Source organism: Nyctereutes procyonoides, unplaced genomic scaffold (assembly GCF_905146905.1).
Source record: "Nyctereutes procyonoides isolate TBG_1078 unplaced genomic scaffold, NYPRO_anot_genome, whole genome shotgun sequence".
Classification (NCBI taxonomy): Eukaryota; Metazoa; Chordata; class Mammalia; order Carnivora; family Canidae; genus Nyctereutes; species Nyctereutes procyonoides.
Genome location: NW_026575139.1, coordinates 33394994 through 33414014, shown reverse-complemented (window position 1 = coordinate 33414014; position 19021 = coordinate 33394994). Strand labels below are relative to the sequence as shown.

The 19021-nt window shown below is 46.4% G+C and overlaps 1 protein-coding gene across 2 annotated transcripts in view; it reads right to left on the bottom strand.

Moving 5' to 3' along the window:
- Positions 1-19021, bottom strand: part of SPTB (spectrin beta, erythrocytic) — a 122666-nt gene that overhangs the window by 51285 nt on the left and 52360 nt on the right. For both annotated transcript variants that reach the window (XM_055304504.1, XM_055304505.1), the window contains exon 2: positions 14893-15091. In XM_055304504.1, the coding sequence (XP_055160479.1) occupies positions 14893-15040 (148 nt within the window). In that variant the 5' untranslated portion in view covers positions 15041-15091. The remainder of the gene's footprint in view (positions 1-14892; positions 15092-19021) is intronic.

The window sequence follows — 19021 nt, the reverse complement described above, 5'->3', positions numbered from 1 at the left end:
TCTTATTTAGGTCTCACTTCACATTCATATGAGTTGAAAGCCTATCTCTCCTGCAAGGCTGTAGGTATCTTGAGCCCAGCGAAGTCTATCTGTCTAGTTTACTTCTACATCCCCTAGGCCTAGAGCCTGGTATACAGTTGGTGTTCCAGAGTTGAATTGTAGTTGACTGCACATTTATTCAGCTCCTGTTGTTGGCAGGCTTATGCTAGGCCTGATAACATATAAAAGTAAAACAAACTCCTTGAGGGGCTCCTGGTAGGGCAGAGAAGAATGATGAGCAAGGCAAATGGAATGTGTGATCCATACAAGGTGAGGGATAAGGAAGGCTTGAGCTGGGGACTATCCATGCTGAATCTCTCACCACCAGAACGGCAGGTAGGGGTTTCTCCATCTTCAGACCTGAGAAGCTGGGTCTGACACCCCCACCCTAAATCAGCATCAGCCCAAACCAATTTTCTTACCCATGTTGTACCAGTTCAGAAAAGGTACCTCTTAGCACCTCTGTAAAATAATGCTGATAACCTGTCCAGTTAGGCCTGGGAGGTTTGAACCAGATGCTGGAGAGAGGGAAGAGCTGGGTAGCAGAAAGAGTGGGGGAGAGGTGGAAGGTAAAGAAGAGAGAGTGGCAGAAAAGAGAAACAAAGGGAGAGATGAGGGAAGGACGGGTGGATTCTTGCTCTGTTGGCCTTAGTGAAGTTTGTGGCAAAAGGCTTTGGGCACTTTGGTGCAGAAGCCGACCTGGCAGTATGGCTGGGCCTCGGCCATGGAGGATCCCCAGGGAGGGTGTGGGGGTTGGGCAGAGCAAGGACAGGCTCAGAGCAGCCTAGCCAGGAGGGATGTCATTGCCCTGGGAGCAGACTAAATGTCCACTCAGCTGAGCCCAAACCATGGAAGGACTGGCTTTTTAAATTATTAAATATCTGATTTAACAACAACAAAAAGAGGAACCCAGCCAGCAGGGCCTCAAGGGTATAATTTTGGCGGTTCCTGAGGCTCACAGCATCAAATTCCTTCCTACTGCACTGCTATTTTAGTTTTAGGAACTCAGACACTTTATTCACTTATTCATTCATTCAGTCAATGTTTACTGTGTCACCGCTAGGTGCCAGGCTCTTGGGGGAGGTGGGGAACTCAGGGACAAGAAAGACAGCTCTCTCTTTGAGGCAGACATACTCTTTTATAAATATGATGAGTGCTGGTGTCTCATATAAAGAATTCAATGGCAGTCATCTAAATAAGACTTCCACGAAGAGGAAAAATACTACTACTGACTCTATAAGTTTCAAATATAAAATTAAAATGGCAATCCATCCATATTGGGCCGCTGGGCAAAGTTTCAGGGGGAAGACTCTCTTTACTCTTTTGTTGGCAGCAAATTAAACCACTTTCCTGATTTCAAGGACTGTTCAGTAAAATGTAACTAAAATTCCAATGATATATTGAACAGAAAGCAATTGCATTTATTCTGGGGCATGTCTAGAACCAGCCACAACCCCATGGTACCTTCCCTAGAGACCAAATCTGTTCGTTCAGGGACTAGTCCTTCCAACCAATTGTGGAGCTTTGACCAAGGGGCTGAAATTTTTAGGCCCTTTAGAGATGAATGTATTAAAAAAAAAACTCAAGTCCTTTCTTCCTTTCTTTTCTTGATTTTAAGAATCCAAAAATTTCATCACATGGGTACCGAAAGTCATTTATTTGTGCATGACAAAGGGTAAGGAAGTGGTTTTAGCTGGGGACATGGGATTTAATTCTTGGCTGCTGGGCTGGCACATATAGTGGGCTGGTACAGATGGATCCTAACTTACCCTTAGATCTCCCCAGGTTTCAACACACAAATGGAGCCTTGTGGACCCCAAAATGTTGGAGCTGTAGGTTTAGAGCTCAGACAAGCAGCTTCTTGGCTACCTTTTGCTTGGAGGCTAGGACACAATTGCCCAGAATCCCCAGAACCCTGAAACATTTTGCAGTGTTGAGACATGGGTAAGATTCCGAGAAGCTAATGATGATCACAAGGAGAGAAAAGGCCCAGGGGTGGGGATTAATTTCCATTAGCTGTTTGCTCTGGCTGCTCCACATCAGCATGCTCAGCACATTCACTCCTAGCATGGCACAAGTATTTATCAGGAGGCTTCCTAATGCAGGAGCAATGGGTGGCCCAGGGCCAGCTGGGCTGGGAACCCTGGTGGTGTGGACAGGCTGGGGCAGTGGCCATGCATTGGGTCTGCTGTCCCCAGGGGACCTGGGGCATCTTGCAGAGACCCTCCATGGAAAGGAGGCCTCAGCCAGGTGCAGCCAGGGGCTAGACCTTATTTCCAGACCCCTAACCCTGCCAGTGCAGGAAAGTAAGCAAATCCACCGGCATGCCCTGACTCAAAGCCACCGGAGCCTCAGAAAACCCTGGTGCTTCTGCTGCCCTCAAGCTTGGGAGCTCTCCATTCCTGCCTGTTTCTCTTCCTCTTCCTTTCCTTTCCTTCCCAGGCTGTGGCCATCCTCAATCCTCCCCAAGATATTGGGGCTGCTCCTAGAAAGTTCGTGTTCTTCTCTGACCAGCTAGCTAGAATGAGTGTCTGGACATTGTGACTGAGTGAGCTTTCTTTTACACTTCTTTTCAGAGGTTTGGTTTGAGGTCAAATCAAACCACAACACCAAAATGCAAATATTTATCTGCCAATAAGGGAGTTCATCCATGGAAAGTGTTTAAAACAGTACCTGGCCCACAGAAAACTAGCCATAGAGATCATTATCACTCTTACCCATCACTACTACTAATATTACAATATGTAGGGTCCTGTCCTGGATGCTGTGGGGAGCACAAGGGCCTCAATCTTGTTGACGAAACAAGACAAAAATCCACAAGCAGTTAATTTTGCAACCACGCAAGAGTTAAAAGGCAGTTCATTTTAATAATACAAAAGCTGTCGCAAGGTGTTATTGGATTAATTATCAGATAAATGGCACATTCAGTAGATGGCCATGGACCGAAGAGGAAAGAGGTCATTTCTAATTAGAGTAGTCAAGCGGGAGGGGAGGCAGGGTATCTCCTGAAGAAAACAACTTTGGATTGGCAGAGGAGGAGGGGAACCAGGGAGGTACAATGCTCCCAGCTAGAAGGCATGGAAGGATACAGCTTGTTTGGAGGCTGCTGAGTAGATACAGGTAAGAAGAAAACATGTGGAAAATAGATTTTTAGCTGAATATGTAAAGCTCTAAATGAGAGGCTAAGTTTAGATTTAATCCTAGAGGCAAAAGATACCATTGAAGGTATGACTGGATCATTTTCTGAAATACTAGTCTAGAAGGCCCTCAATGATAATTTAAAAAACAATGTTTCAGCTTAAAAAGAAGTGTAAAATCTACATAAAGAAAACATTAAAAGGCTCCTGAGGCACACAAAATATTTGAACAAGTAGAAAGGCACCTCCAATTTTGAATAGGAAAACTCAATATCATAAAGTTGTTAGTTTACCCTAAATTAATCTATATGTTAAATATCATTATTATTTCAAGATTTTATATATTTATTCATGAGAGACGCAGAGAAAGAGAGAGGCAGAGACACAGATAGAGGGAGAAGCAGGCTCCCTGTGGGGAGAGCCTGATGTGGGACTTGATCCCAGGACCCCAGGATCCAACCCGAGCCAAAGGCAGATGCTCAACCACTGAGCCATCCAGGTGCCCATAATTGAATATTTTAAATATATTTAAATTCTATAATTTGGGGGGAACTAGAAAAGCTGTGAGAAAATTCATTGGGAAAACAAAAAAGGCTAGGAAATTCCAAAAAGAAGAATGACAGGCCTTACCAGGTTCTTTTTCTATCAGATAATAAAGCACAGTACAAAGGTACCATGATAAAACTGTGCTACTAGAATATGAAAAGACACATCAATGGAATAGAAATAGTCCAAAGCACAGATAGGCATTTGATATCTGATAAGGTAGTATTTCAAATATAAAGGGGAAGGAAGGATTATTAGGCAAAAAGTGTGGACAAAACCAGGTGCCACACAAGAAAAATTAACCTAAATTTATAACTCACACTCCAGAATAATTTCATTTGGGTAAAAACTGAAATGTAAAAATGAAACCATAAAAATACCAAAACAAATCATGGTTGAATGGTTTTTGTTTTGTTTTGTTTTTAGAATGCTGGTATAGGAAAATTCCTTTAAATAGGACACAAAATTCAAAAGCCATAAAGTAAAAGATCGAAAGTTCAACAATGTTAAAAAAAAAAAAAGGCAAAATTTCTGATCCTAATTAAAATTTAAAAAATTTTTTGTGTGGGCTAGTACACTATAAGCAAAGTCAAATGACGAAAGATATTTGTAACTCACATCACAAAGGACCAATTCACTTAGGATATAAGGATACAAATTAATGAGGAAAAGGACCATACCATCAATCCAAGAGCAAAGTGGACATACGTTTGTGAACAAAAAGTTAACAAAATGTAAAAATCTCTTAAATGTGTAGAAAGTTGTCCAAGCTATTCATGGAAGTATAAATTAAAAGTTAAACATATACACAAAATTTAATAAGTGGTCTTTAATTAGTGTGAATACACTAATCATAAAAGACATTTTTGAGACAACTGGGAAAATTTGGACATTAAGTGAGTATTAGATTATATTAGAATTGATGTTAATTTTATTAAGTCTGCATTTTTGCCAGCACATAGCTTTAAGCTATGGGTAAAGCTAGGTGTAATAGTGGTATTATGGTTAGGTGGGAAATGTTTTTGTTTTTCAGAACATTCATTCATTGTTTTTCAGAACCTTCACTTCATTAAAGTGTTAGGGGTAAAATGTTGTGGTAATCTTCAATTTACTTTAAAAATACTTCAACTCCCAAAATGGACAAGCAAATATGGCAAAAAATGAACAGTTGTTATGTCTAGGTGATGATTCATTATACTTTCATCTCTGCTGTATGTTTGAAATTTTTCATACCAAAAGTCAAAAAGTGCAATGACAGTAAATCAAGGCACTGTTTCACTTAGGTGGGCTTCCTTCAACTTCAACTTCGCTCCTCCCTTGGCAACAGCACACCTGCCACTGGTCCCACCTACTCTGGTACCTGCTTCACTTCCTGATATCATAGGCATCTGGGAAGTTATCAAAAGTCTCGGGTGAGGCTGTTTTAAAAATAAAAGTTTATTGTGCACTAGCTGTTCTTAGGCTATGGCTATGGTAAGGTTGAAATATCTTATCTACCATAATCACCCAGGTCTAGGCCCATCTATTCATTCCTGCCATAGCTTCCTATAAAATTACTTGAGTGCTTCATACCTCCCTGTCTTTTAAAAAATTTTTTTAAAAAAGATTTTACTTCTTTGACAGAGAGAAAGAGAACACAAGCAAGGGGAAGGGCAGAGGGAGAGGGAGAAGCAGGCTCTCTGATGAGCAGGGAGCCCACGGGGCTCAATTCCAGGATCCTGGGATCATGACCTAAGCTGAAGGCAGGCGCTTAACCAACTGAGCCACCTAGACACTGCCTCTTTTATTTTCTCTCCCTCTTTTGTCTATTAAAAATCTGCTCCAAAGAATAGAGAATAGCAACCTAAATATCCAACACAGAGGATTATATGATAATTTTGGTACATTTATAAAGACATTAATAAGGTTGTAGAAGACCTTTCAATGGCAAGAAGGATATTAGAATACATTTTAAGGGGAAGTTCATATTATAAAATTAAATGCATAATATGAACTCATTTTGTAGCACTATATCCATTTAAAAATGAACGCTTCAGTTAGATGTTGTTATAGCTAAGTGGTAAGACTATTGGTGACTTTCTTTTTGCTTATCCATAGTTTCTAAAATTTCTGCAATGAATATGTATTCCTTTCAAAATAAGAAACAACAGATGTCATGAAGAAAAATAGGATATAAAGCTCAAAAACCCTGAGGAATAAATGATGAAAAGTTAAAAAAGGTTTGTGTTTTTGTTTGTTTTTCAGGAAGCCTGCATTTTTACCAGCACACAGCCCTAAAGTATGGCTAAAGCTAGGTGGTCAGAAAGGTAAGAGGGAGAAGAGGCACCACGAGAGGTCCATGTACCATGAGCCTCTGCCTGAAACCAATCATTTAGTGTTGAGCCCTTTGCAGGTTTACAGCTTGGGATTTCTCCTTTTCATGCCAGGAAGCCAAGAGCTTAGGGAACCTGAGTGAGCAATACTTGAATTCCCATGAACTTGTACAAACCTTGAAGATAAAGATGCTAATCCTATAAAGCCTAGCATAGGGGCAGACCCTCAGGGACATATCATAAATGTTGGTGGCACAAATTCTACTCTACAGTTTGGAGAGGGACTTTTCTTTCAATCAACCAATTTTCATCACACTAGTATTGTGAACAGCTAGCTAGCCTACAAGATCTAAAAATCTAGCTAGGGTTGATTCTAAGAGAGAACTCTAGGATGCTTACTACATACCTGCAAAGGAATAATAAAGCACATAAGACTGACTTTAAAAGTGAGCAGTGTTGGGGCACCTGAGTGGCTCAGTGGTTGAGCACCTGCCTTTGGCTCAGGTTATAATCCTGGGGTCCTGGGATCAAGTCCTGTATCAGGCTCCCTATGGGAAGCCTGCTTCTCCCTTTGCCTATGTCTCTGCCTCTCTCTATTTGTCTCTCATGAATAAATAAATAAATAAAATCTTTAAAAAAATAAAAGTAAGCAGAGTTGAACACTAAGATGTTGGTTAACTAGACTGGGGTACATTAATACAAAGGAAGACTATATGGCCATGAAAATGATAATCTGCATGTTTACTGACATAAAAAGATATTCACAGTATACTGCTGAATGAGAAAAAGTCTAAGATTATAATATATTAGGTTATGTTTTAATATTTACACATTTATACACATAGTCATGTATCTATAGGCTTCAAAATATCTGTATAGGTCATTAACAATGTCTCTAGTTTCCCCCTTTTTAAATCTATGTTTCTAATCTCCTCTATACTAAATATATATTTTTGTGTAATAAAAATGTTTAAAGATATATAAGTATTCATCCAATTGTTTTAAACATAAAATAAGGTCTTTATACATAGTAGGAAAAGAAAGCAAGTTATTATAGGTCAGTTTAAATTTTTAAAAAATGTTTTTGAAGGCTAGTTTTGATCTGAGGTTTGAGGATGATCATGGTTTTTGAACACCAGGGAAGGAAGGGGGGCTCTTATTCAAAGCCCTCAAGGTGGAAACTGGCAAATGTGTATGTGTGTGTGTGCACATGTGTGTAGGTACAGGTGTGCGTGTTTAGGGGGTGACGGTGAGAAGCAGTGAACTGACCCAGAGCAAAGAAGCTGAAGGGCAGTCTAGGGAATTTGAACTTTATACTCCAGGTAAAGAAAAGCCTGGAGGTTCTGAAATAGAGGAACAGCTCACTAACAATTTGTTGGAGGACAATGCTTCTCACTGGCCTGTGTAAATGGAATTGGGCGAGGAGAGGCCAGGGCACCAGGTGGAGGCAGCTGCAGAAGTCTCTGCTTGAGGTGCCATGACCCCAACTGACACGTGAACCATGGAAATGAAATGACCAGAGCTGATCTGGACAGCCACAGAACAAGGCTCAGCTGGCCCACAGCAGGTGATAGCATTCAGAGGCTCTAAGAAGTAAAAGGGGATTCAGGGTTTTGATCCATAGGGTTCAAGAGACTATTGGTGGGAAAGAAAATGGGAAGCGCTGACTAGGGTGGGATGCAAAGGAGGAGATTAATGCAGGTCATGTGCAGAAGCCCTAATGGCACTAGGAGGATCTGAAATCCCTGGCATTCTCTTCTGGCACTTCCTGCGGTGCAACCTCCCCCATCTATAAAGGGGCATGGGGATAACTTTCCCCTGCTTACTTCAGGGTGGATAAGGGTCAGGAGGATCATCTGGATAAAAAACGCCAAGACCACTAAGCAGCTGTGCGAGCACCAAGCTCTGTCATGCATGCAGGTGGTGGCTGCAGGGAGAGATTACACTCACTGAGAACATGAGGCCGTTGAAGTCAAGATGATCCAGGGCTCGGGTTCAGCCTAGCCTTTATTAAACTGAGAGAATTTCTGGAGAATCTACCGATTTGCTAAAAAGGATCGATTCCCTTTTCCTAAGCCAGGAACTGAAGCCCCATGGCTCAGGGTAGAGGCATATGGTCAGCACTACTCTAACAGGTGGCTTCTTCCCAGGCTGCCAGAGCTGGAAAGGCTTTGTGCATCATCCGACTCAAGCCCCTTATTTTATGGGAGAGGAGCAAAAAAGTGACTCGGCTAAGGTCACCTAAGTTGGGAGAGCCTGTGACAGCAGCAAGAGGCCAGAAGAATAATAATGTGAGGATGGACCACTTCTCCCTGTCGAAGGCTACCAAGTAGCTCACGCTGCCATCTTCTCCTTCCCAGACTTTTGCACAGCCTCCCCACAACCTGTTCCCCTCTCTGAAGTCAGAGTGATATTTAAAAGCCCAGATGTAACCATGCCACTTCCCTACCAGAGCCCTTTGATGGGTGTGGGAGTGGCTCCATCCTTCTGGTCCTCTACTGAAGGCTCCTGTCCTGAGAGCCTACAGCTCTCCCTGCTACAGGCTCCCACTCTTTGACCCTTCAACCCTGCCACTGCTTTGCAAATAATCTCCTCATTAAAGTCCTCAGCTACACTTTTTGCATTTCCTGCTGCTTCCTGCCAGGACCCTGAGGATACACGTGGTCTATAAGGCTCCTGTGATGTGGCTCCTGCCTGCCGCTCCCACCTCCACCCATCCTGCCCCCTAGCCCTCACTCCAACAAGCCCCACTCCCCCTTGGATGAATTATAAGCTGTAGGTTAGAAACTCATAGTTCTCAGTAAATCTTTACAGTATTTATCATGATTTATCATCATGCACATATGGCTCTATGTACAGAGACACATGTATGATTATTTGATCCACTTCCTTCTCCCTGGGCTGTAAAATGAGATCCCCTGTTGATCTGGTTTCCGAGTCTGAAGGCCACAGGGTTTGGAGGCAAAATGCTCCCAGAGACTCAGCTGCTACCAGCTTCCTTGTCATTCCCTCTCAGTGACAGGATAAGAAAGGAAAATGAACAATTGCTACAGATGCTTGGAAACAACACTCCTGGCACCTCTTCAGGCAAGTGGCACGCAGCGGGCGCCCAGTTGGAGAAGGGGGAAGTGGATACCCGGCTGCTCTGGGAACCAGAAGCAGAGTCAAGGTCTGGTGTCACAGCCTGCCCTTGGGGATACAGCTGACAGCCCACAGGAGTGTCCCAAAGATGGAGGAGGCTATTACCATGGCTCACCCAGACTGCACGGCATGGGGAGGGAGGAATCTTATTATTAACCTCAGTGTATTAATATTTGAAAAGCATCTTCACAATGATAGATAGCAGTCACCCAGAGAATGGGGACAGCCTTGGTTCTGCAAAGCATTCTCTGAGAGGGAGGACAGCTTTTATTGAGAGGGGAGGAAGGACAAAGGGGGAAGGTGTTCTGTCCTGGCAGGGGAAACTGCCCCGGACCGCGCGGCACAGGTGGCGTGCGGGCCTCTCTCATCGATCTGCCCGCACAGGTAACCAGCCGCTTTCTCGGAGCAGTGGCGTCTCGGGAAGGAGGGGAAACTCACAGTGGCTGACCTCCCAGAAAAAGCTGCTGAGCCAATTATTTTTGCTTCTGACTGTATACTAAAATGATTGCCGATGATTATACATATTTCCATGAATAGTATATTTTCCCAAAATATAGTCTCTACATAGAACTTCATCTCATGTTTTGGAATCTGAGAAGAAAACATTGAAAAAAACCCCTCATTAATAACCCCATCTTTGTTCTCACAGGTAGCTTGAGACAGTCAGACCATTAACACCTGATGTCTTGGTCTCCAGCAGCTGCCTGTGAACTTGTCGACTTAATAGGCTGCCAAGAAGCTGCTGAATCCCGGCGTCTGTGCCCACCCCCACCCCGACACACACACTATGGTGGAATCCTGCTCTCTGAAAGAAATCACTCACCCTCTGGACACAAAGCCCTTCTCAGGTAACTGGGGCACCTCTGGCGCACCTGGAATCAGTGTCATCCTGGTGCAGGTGGGGAAAGAGGCCCAGGGAAAGGCCAAGCATGACCTTTTGCTGCCAAAGTCAGGAAGGAGCTCATACCACACTCTCTCTCGGAAGTTTCCAGGGAGCCAACGTGGGTGGACAAGGAGCAGCAGGGTCTGAGGGCCGCTGTCCTGAGGCTCTGATGGAACATCTGCCGGTCACAGAACTTAACCTTGGGGCTTGGGCAAAGTGGGTCTGGAAGATGTTCAAAGTTCAAAGTGGCAGCAACTCTGTGCTTCAGAGCACAGGGACACAGCCTGCTGTGCACCTGCTGCCCTGTTGTGTTCTCTGAATTGTCCTCAAGCAACCTCACTACTTGACCTCATCTCCTGTCTAGCAAGATGGCTACAAAGACAGAATGCAGAAAGGAAAGGCACCTTTAGTTTGAAACATCACTTGGATTCTGATTTAAAGGCAAAACCAGCATGGGCTACTCAAATTTGTGTGCTTTGTTTTCAAAGGATGGTTCTGTGTTCAATGGGCCAGGGTAGAGGATGAAGTGGCATGTGGGGCCCTTTCCTTCTCACAGATCTTCTCAAGGGGCCCTGGACTGCTTTCTGCACTGCAACCTTCCAGATGCCTCTTTGCTCTGAGGAGCTGGAAATCATGCAGTGGGTGGCACCTGGGAGGCCCAGATGCCGAGCTGAGTGTGTGGGCAAGGCAGGGGGAGACTAATGCACAAGGTTTCTGTTTTAGGGGATACCTTTCTGTTGCACTCTCCCTCTCCCACTTGGGCCACATTGCCCTGAGGCAGTGTCCTCTCCTGCATCAGTAGGGTAGCCAGGTGCAAGGGGGGCACACAGGCCAGCAGAGGCCTCCTCTGGGATGAGGAGAGAGCATGGAGGGCAGGCTTTCTGGCTGGTAAATTCTCTGCAGCCTGCAGTGCCTCATCCCTCATCCAGACAGCCACAAATGTTTACCGAATGGCTCCCAGTATGAAAAGGGGGAAGGACAGGAAATGGGGTGTGAATGAAAATGAGGGTGGCTCTAGGAGACACTGGAAGCCTTTCTACTGAGACGTGAAGGCTGGAACCTCCTGGAGGGCTAGAACTTGAGCTTTTCAACTGCCCCCCTTCCTCTCATCTTTCAAAAAGTAGAAAGGTGCTAGAGGCGGTCATCAAAGTAGAGAACAACCCCTGTTCAGGAAGAAGCTTCAGGGCTACCCAGCACTTAACCCCACAAAGTGCTGTCACCTTTAAGAGGCTGATTCTGAGAGCTAACATCTGTCCAGGGACCCACTGGGCAAATATTCCTGCTGGACCCCCATTAGGGGTCACAGCCGAGGCTAAATACATCCCCTTGCAGCAGCCTTCTGCAACATTTTCTTGCCCACCTCCCCCTTGCTTTCACTCAGGCTGATCCACAGTGTTAAATCCAGTGATTCACTTGGACAGGTCAGGTATTTGTATACCAATGTGGCAGTTTCCACACGGAATAACGGATGGCTTGCTTATTTCAGTCCAGGGAGGAAGATCTGGCAATGGTTTGACAGGCAGAATACGGAGTATTTCCTTGAGAACTGAGAGGAAGTTGACTTAAGAGGAAGAAAAAAAATGGAGTCCAGTTAATCAACTGCAAATCTTCTAACCACAGGTCACTAAGTGGAGAAGGACCCAGAGAGGCTGCCACACCAGGAAGAGCATCTAACAAGCCTCATTGTCCTTTGGTTTCTTGGCCCTTCTAGGTCACTCACCTGATGGCAGAGACATGGCTGGGATCCTGGCTGGGTAGCCTTAAAAAGAAAGATCTACAAAGCCTGGGGCTTCATCCCTGTGGGCACTGGGTCTCTGGGGACTGAGCTAAGAGCTCCAAGCAGAAGTATCAGCCGAGTTTCCCTGGTCCCTGGATCCTTCTTTGAACCCAGGCCTTCTAAGACAAAGGAGGGAGGGCTTAAGAAGGAAGAAAGTGCCTAGGAACAGGCCAAGATAATTGGGACAATGACTGAGCTAACGATCCTGAATGTCTGAAGTTAAAAGAAAGGACAGAAAGATATTACTAAGATTTCCTATAAATACTAACATTCACCTAGTATTTCATTACTAATAAAAAACTTTCATAAACTTTATCTCACTTGACCTTTACAACACTCTTGTGAAAGTACTACTGTCTGCATTTCATAAAACAGGAAATTGAATCAACTATCCTTCACAGCAGTAGCATTAGAGGTGGAATCAGGACTCGCATCTGGGTCTTGTGACATTTTTCTCCTCACCTCAGGACCTTCAATTTTGGAAAGAAAAGGCCAGACCAATCTCTCCAACCTTGGCACATATACCTACAAAGCAGATGACCACCATCTTGTAAGAAAAACAGGACTGAACGCCTTCCTTGCCGTAATGGTCTTAGGTGTTGGGGAGTGACTGAAATGAGAGGCACTTCTGCTTCCTTTGCCTCTGTGGAAACACTGACCCCTGCCTAGGCTGACGAGGCAGCCCCAAAGATAATACTGAAGAGAAAAATATCAAGAATTTAAAACTGGGGGAAACTGACAGCATGTTTCTCTGCTCTGCCTACCCACCAGAAGGGGTCCATCCGACCTCTCTACTTTGGACCCTCCCAAAGCTTTGGCTTCTCCCACAGGTCACTCAGGATGGACTCTCAGGAAAGTCAATAGACTGCTTAGGTTTGTTTTTAAAATCCTGAATGGACCCCAAACTTCCCTGGTTATCTGCTAGCCAGATATTCTAAATCATTGATGTCCAGGCATGCAATTCTACACTCTGTGGTCCCCCACCCCCACCCCATCCCCGGAGGACACTACAGATTCTCCAGTAGATGAGCAGCAAACTCTTGGTAAGATATAGGCAAGGTGCGTAGAGGCTCTTTCCTCATCAACCTGATCAACCACCAGTTCCTCAACCTGTTCATCAGACCTGGCTGCCATTCATACAGTCCGACCAGATGGAGCTGTGCCCCACCTGTGTGTCAGGGTGTCACACACCCTTCGCTTCTGGGGCCTTCTCCACAAATGAGTCCCTGATTCTCCCTGCGCCTCCTCCTTTGCTCTTCTGTGCCGTTTAATTATGTGACTTCTTTACAGTTCTTCTCTAATTCTACTTGTGCTAATTAATTATGAACATTGTTCATTTTCCCTAATAGATCATAAACTCCTTAGAGACAGATACTATGTTGAATTCATCTCTGTGGTTTCTTCTCACCATTTTCATGTCCGGTTGGGGGTTTTAACTTTACACATAGTAGGAGTACAATAGATACCAGTTAAAATGGAATTGACCTTGGTGTCTTAAAAAATGAGGTATCTGTGAGACATGTGAAAGGATCCCTGCACGAAAGACAGTACCACTCCACACAGTATCCTTTGACAAGACTTATGGAGCATGGTTCCCCCCCCACACACCTTGATCACCAGGATCACCACAGCCAGGCTCAGCCGGCACAGAGATAGGAAGAAGACAAAACCAGACTGGCAGAGACAATGGTTCCTAGTTTGCTTATTTCAAGAGGTAAAGATTACATAAGCAAAGCAAGGGACTGGTGCTGTTTCCTCAAGGGAAATCAAGGAAGGACTTTTTAAGGGTAGGGAATGGGGAGAAGGGGGTGAAGGGAGAAGAAAGGGATTTTCTTATAAATAACCAGGACACAAAAGCTGATGGCTGAGACCTGAATGGATTCTCCATCATGACAAGGGACTGAAACACCCCCATTTCTTTCACAGAATAGGAGGCCCAGACACTCCTAAGGTGAAAGGCCATTATGGTCCCAGAGGGGCCCTAGGGCCCTGCTCATGACTCAAGGTCAGCTGGAGACAGAGGCACCTGGGAGCAGGGTAGAGGGAGAAAAGGTAGAATAGTACTACCAGGAGCTTCGGATAGGACTATTGAGCAATGGGGCACCAGGAGAACTGCTCTAGAAGGTGCTTATGGGAGAGGTTAGGTCCTTTTATAAGGTGAAGATGGGGATAATTGATGATAGGGAAACAAATCTGATTTGGGTAAATGACTGGTGGAGCAGGTGATGGAATCTACCTCTACCTCTTCTACCCACACACTATGCCACAGAATTCAAACTGTCTTTGTTGGTCAAGGACTTAACGCCAGACCATAGCTAGCCTGGGTCAGGATTCAGGGAGGCAATGGTCACAGGGGTTGGTGGGGGAGAAAAATCCCAAGAATAGATCTCAGCTAACAGGGTGGAGGAGAAACCATTTCTACTGGAAACTTAAATGCTCTGTCTCTCTCTGTCTCTCTGTCTCTCTCTCTTTCTCTCTCTCACACACACACACACACACAGAAATCTATTATGAACCTGCTAAGAAAAAACCTAATTCCAGTTTAAGGATAAGAGGTTTAGTAGAGAAAATCCTGCTTCCTGAGCCAGTGTGGGGAGGATGTTATCTGTTCTCAATTTCCTATCAAATCACTCTTTTCTTTTGAGACCACAGAAAAGATGATGATAATTTCCCTAGCCAGGACCAGGCAGGAGACTGAGGTGCATAATGAAGCCCCATGTGCCTCTGCCTGGCCATCTAGCCCCTCCGACACTCCTTCACCCAGACTTCCTCTTAGTTCTGACTTTGACCACAGGTCATTCAGGATAGAGACAGAGGGTAAGGCCTATCTTGCTGCCAAGATAGGCCACCTGGGATCTTTTTCTCGCTTCCCACCTGGGATGAAGTGAGGGATGCATGTGAGCAGAGGCTGCCTGAGCCTGTGCTCCCTCCCAACAGGGCCAGGTCTTTCTGAGCCACACAAGCATATCTCCATCACCTCCCTGCCAGTGCACACAGAGGACTGACCCTTGGGATTGTGAGACCCGCTCCTCTAACCCCCACGGCCCCAAATGGTACCTGCCAAGGCCTTGATCCGGGACCTCTCAAAGAGCCTGGCTGAGCTGTTGTCATTATCCAGCTCATCGTCCGGGGCATCCCAGCGGGCATTGATCCGGCTGTATGGTGGCTGGTTGCCCACGTTTTCAAACTCCGTGGCCGATGTCATGTTAGCAGGCTCTCAGCAGTATCGCCTGCCTCAGTCTTCATGGAAGGGTCCCTAGGGGGGACAGCAACACAGTCAGAGGGTTAGCTTCCCCCCTTGGACTTTTTCTCAGGGGAAACTTATTCGGAGCTTCCAACAGGGGTGGGTCCTTGCAGGAGCGGCACACCATGCCAGCTGCTGGGCCATGCTTCCCACCCGAGGTCTCTGGATCATAAAATATTGCAGCAGCAGCAGCAGCAGCCGCCACAGGAACGGCGACAGTGGCGGCGGGGATGGAGAGCTGCATGCAGAAAGGGTCAGGATGGCCAGCAGGTGGAGACGTCAGTTGCAGCAAGCCTGCTTCCTCCAAACCTGCTGCCACTGGCAGCTGTGGGAGCTGGAGCTCTGGAGCTGGGAGAGGGGTGGCTCTTCTGGGAGCCAGGGGCTGGGTAGGGTGGAGGATAGAGAGGGGCTGGGAGGCAGGAGAGCAGCTCCACTCTTTGGACTGGGGCCAGGACCAAATCTGGAAGGGAAGTGGGGACAGGAAGGAAAGGTGAGAAGCTGGAGGTTGGCTGAGTCCCACTCAAACATGGATCAGTGGGGAGAGAGACAAATGTGAGATGTGCCTAAGGCCACCAGCCCCAGCAGCTGTGCTGGAGAAAGTAGACTCCTCTCAGAGGCTGCCCAACATCCCTCCCAGTGCTTTCCTAGAGGCAAATACTTAGAAAGCCGAACTCTTGGTTTTGCCTTCTCTCAGTGCAACTAGGCACGTGGACAAGGTCTTCAGTGGAATCCCAAGTCCGACCAAGGAGCCCAGATGAGCCTGTGGTCCCATCAAGGCCATCAGTGTGGTGGGGGTGGTGAGGGCATCTCACACACGGTAGAGCCACATGTGTTCTCTATGCAATGCACATGGGCATCAGGAACACTGTGTTCTCCCTCCCCTGTCATTTGTAATGTTTCCATTCATTTATGATTAATTCAAATATGTATCAAAGCCCAACTCGAGGGCAGGCATTGTGCTAGGCAGAAGTGCCCTGTCCTTATGGAGTTTATACTCTGGCAGCAAGACACCCAATTAAATAGGCAATTACAGTAAGGTATGATGTGTACCACCACTAGGAAAGAATGAGGAATGGTGGGGGACTTGTGGCAGGGGCTGGATGTCAGGGGAAGGGAAGCGTAAGCTGGTTCCTAAAGGGAGCTTAGAAGCATTCTGTGAAGGGATAGAGGCAAGGACAAGTCCAAACAAAGGGGATAAAGAGCAGGTACAGAGTTCTGAAGGGGAGAACGAACATGGCAAAATTTAGGAACCTTACAATGTAACTAGAGGGTGAGGGCAGGGTCAGGGAGACAGGGGGACAAGAGGCTAGAGGTGCAAGGCTAGGTCCTGAAGGTCTCGGGCCTTTGGAAAATGACACTTTCTTTTAGCTTTATTTTCCTCACCAATACCTGCCTTTTAGGCATCTCCTGAGGAAGCTAAAGGGATTCTGAAATCAAGTCTACAAGACCCAACAGGGAGCCCAGAGCCTTCCTATCCAGGAGAACAAAAGGGGTGGGGGTGGGGAGGCCATGAAGCAGAAGAATGACAAGTGTGAACAAACAGTGAGCTGTGGGGCAAACCACTCTCTCCATGAATGTATGCACACACACACACCACACTCACACATTCATATACACACCCCCCAACACACACACATACCCGGACATCCTACGCACGGACACACACATCTAACATACACACTCACACACCCGAACAGACATATGCCTGAAGAAGAAATGATGGCAGCTCACCAACCCAAGCGTAAATGCAATGCTGTCGCCCTTATTTTTCAGACACAGAATCACTTCAGACTCCTTTCTCCCCGGTCTGATTAATCAATCCCGCCACATCCCTTTGGGGTAAGACAGGAGCCAGAATTATCCATCTTAATTGCATAAGGAAGAAAACCAAGGCCTCACTCTGGACGTAGCCTCCCCAAGGTCATCTAGGGAATTATTGCTACGGTTAGGGCTAACGGCCAAACTGTAGCCAGTTTATCCCCCTCTACTGGCAGATTTTAGGGAAGGAGAGGAGATTGAGGTGGAAGAACATGACACAAGGGGACAGAGGGCATTGCTCGGCTTCTAGGACTCGGCAAAGGTGTTTGCTTCTCAGGGAAGAGGAGGTGTAGGGTGGGGAAGCCTGTCATTACCCCACAGTGCCCCACAATGCCAGGCCTGTGACCAAGAACACCCTCGTCCCTTAGCCAGCCTGTCGTCTTCCACAAAGGGACACACTACTTCCAGGGCTGAGATTTCTCACGCATCAACTGGTTCAGGCAAGAGCTGGGAAGATTCCCTCCTCCCCTTGCTTTCCCCAGCTTCCCTGAAGGGGAGCTACTGCTGGCTCCCAGCTCCGAGCAGGAGAGAGACTGACAGCCTGACCAACCTCGTGCTGGGCTGCAGGCCTGTCCAGTAGCCCCTGAGAAGGCCTGAGCTGCCAGACGCAGGAGGTGAGGTAAGAGCAGATCCCGCTTGCAGGAGGTAACTGGACCCTGGCTCTCCTTGTCTTGGGCTATTTTTAAGAGTGGCTGAGAGAGGCTGGGCCACAGGGCCAGGGGTTGGGGGTGGGGTGGGGAGTGAGATTACCTTTGCCATGGCTCCGTAAATAAGTCTGCCCCAGAAAGATGAGCCTGCGCAGGCATACCAGCAGGCCCAACATTCAAGACAAGATTGATGGCCCCGGGTGCAGAAGAGCAGCCACTAGACAGCAATTCATTCTGCTTAAAAATGCCAGGCCTCCTGCTGCTGTGGCTCAGAGAAGGAAGCAGCCAGGTAGTGACTTGGCTGGGAACCTGATAAAGCACACGTGTATGTCTAAATACACAAGTCTAAGGTTTTGGGTGGTTTTTGTCTTGTTTTTGGAACATCAAGTCCCTGAAGAAGACCATCAAAGGGAGAAGATTCAGAAACTAAAGGGAAGCCCTCTTTGTCCTGCCTCAGACATGTGCCCATCCCAGTGGACTGCCCAGACGGCATTCCATCAGAGTCAAGCGGAGGGTGTGTGCTCAGTGGGTCAGCAAGGGGAGAATCTCGGGGAATCAGGTGTGACAGACAGAAGAACAGAAAATCTGAAAACAGGAAAGCTGCAGGATGGTAATTCCAGGAAAACAAAACAAAAGCAAAAACAAAACCCCAAACAATGCCTAAAACCAAATTTGACCCAGAGCTTTCCCAGCATCACCCATGTCAATTTACATTACTGTCATAGTACGCCTTTGAAGGCCTGGCAATAAAGAAACCAACATGAATGAAGAGAGTATGTCTGTGGGAGGCTCATGGTGGAAACATCTAACCAAATGGGTAGTCATAGGAAGGATACTTAAGTTTATATCTGAGGGGAACCTAGAGGTCAGATAATCCCATCACACTTTTAAGGATATAAGTCATCTATGCATCTAGAACGGCCTTCCACAAGCATGGAAGACAACAAGTACGTGGCTAACATTTGGCCTTAAACAGCCTGTCACTCCCCTGCCAGCAAACCCAGGAGAAAGGGCATGAGGAGCAGGTCCTTGCCCTTTCACTCCCCAATTCACCCTCAAGCTCCTAAGAAGTCCTTCTCCCAACCCACCAGAGCCTCGTCAAAGCATAGGTGAGTCTTCTCTGGCCTGTGTGACTCTGCGCCCAGGAAAGCCCACCTTCCCTGTCCATCTACCTGCCTCCTGCGATGGGACAGGCCTATCTCCAAATGCACAGTCCAGAGGTTTACCCTCACCTTCTGAGCTTCTGCTATTCCCTAATGCCGGCTTATATTTTGATCTGGGTGGGTTCCTAGAAGACTTGCCCACAGCTCAGTACAGAAAAGCTCATCTGATCGTCGAGGGCACTCACTCATAGAAGAAGGGCCCGCTTGGTAAACGGATTTCACAATTGTACTGCCAAAACCCATCGCACAGTGTGCCCAGGACCTCATCTGCTTCTGAGATCAGGTGTTAGGCCTCAGCATCTCAACCTCATGTG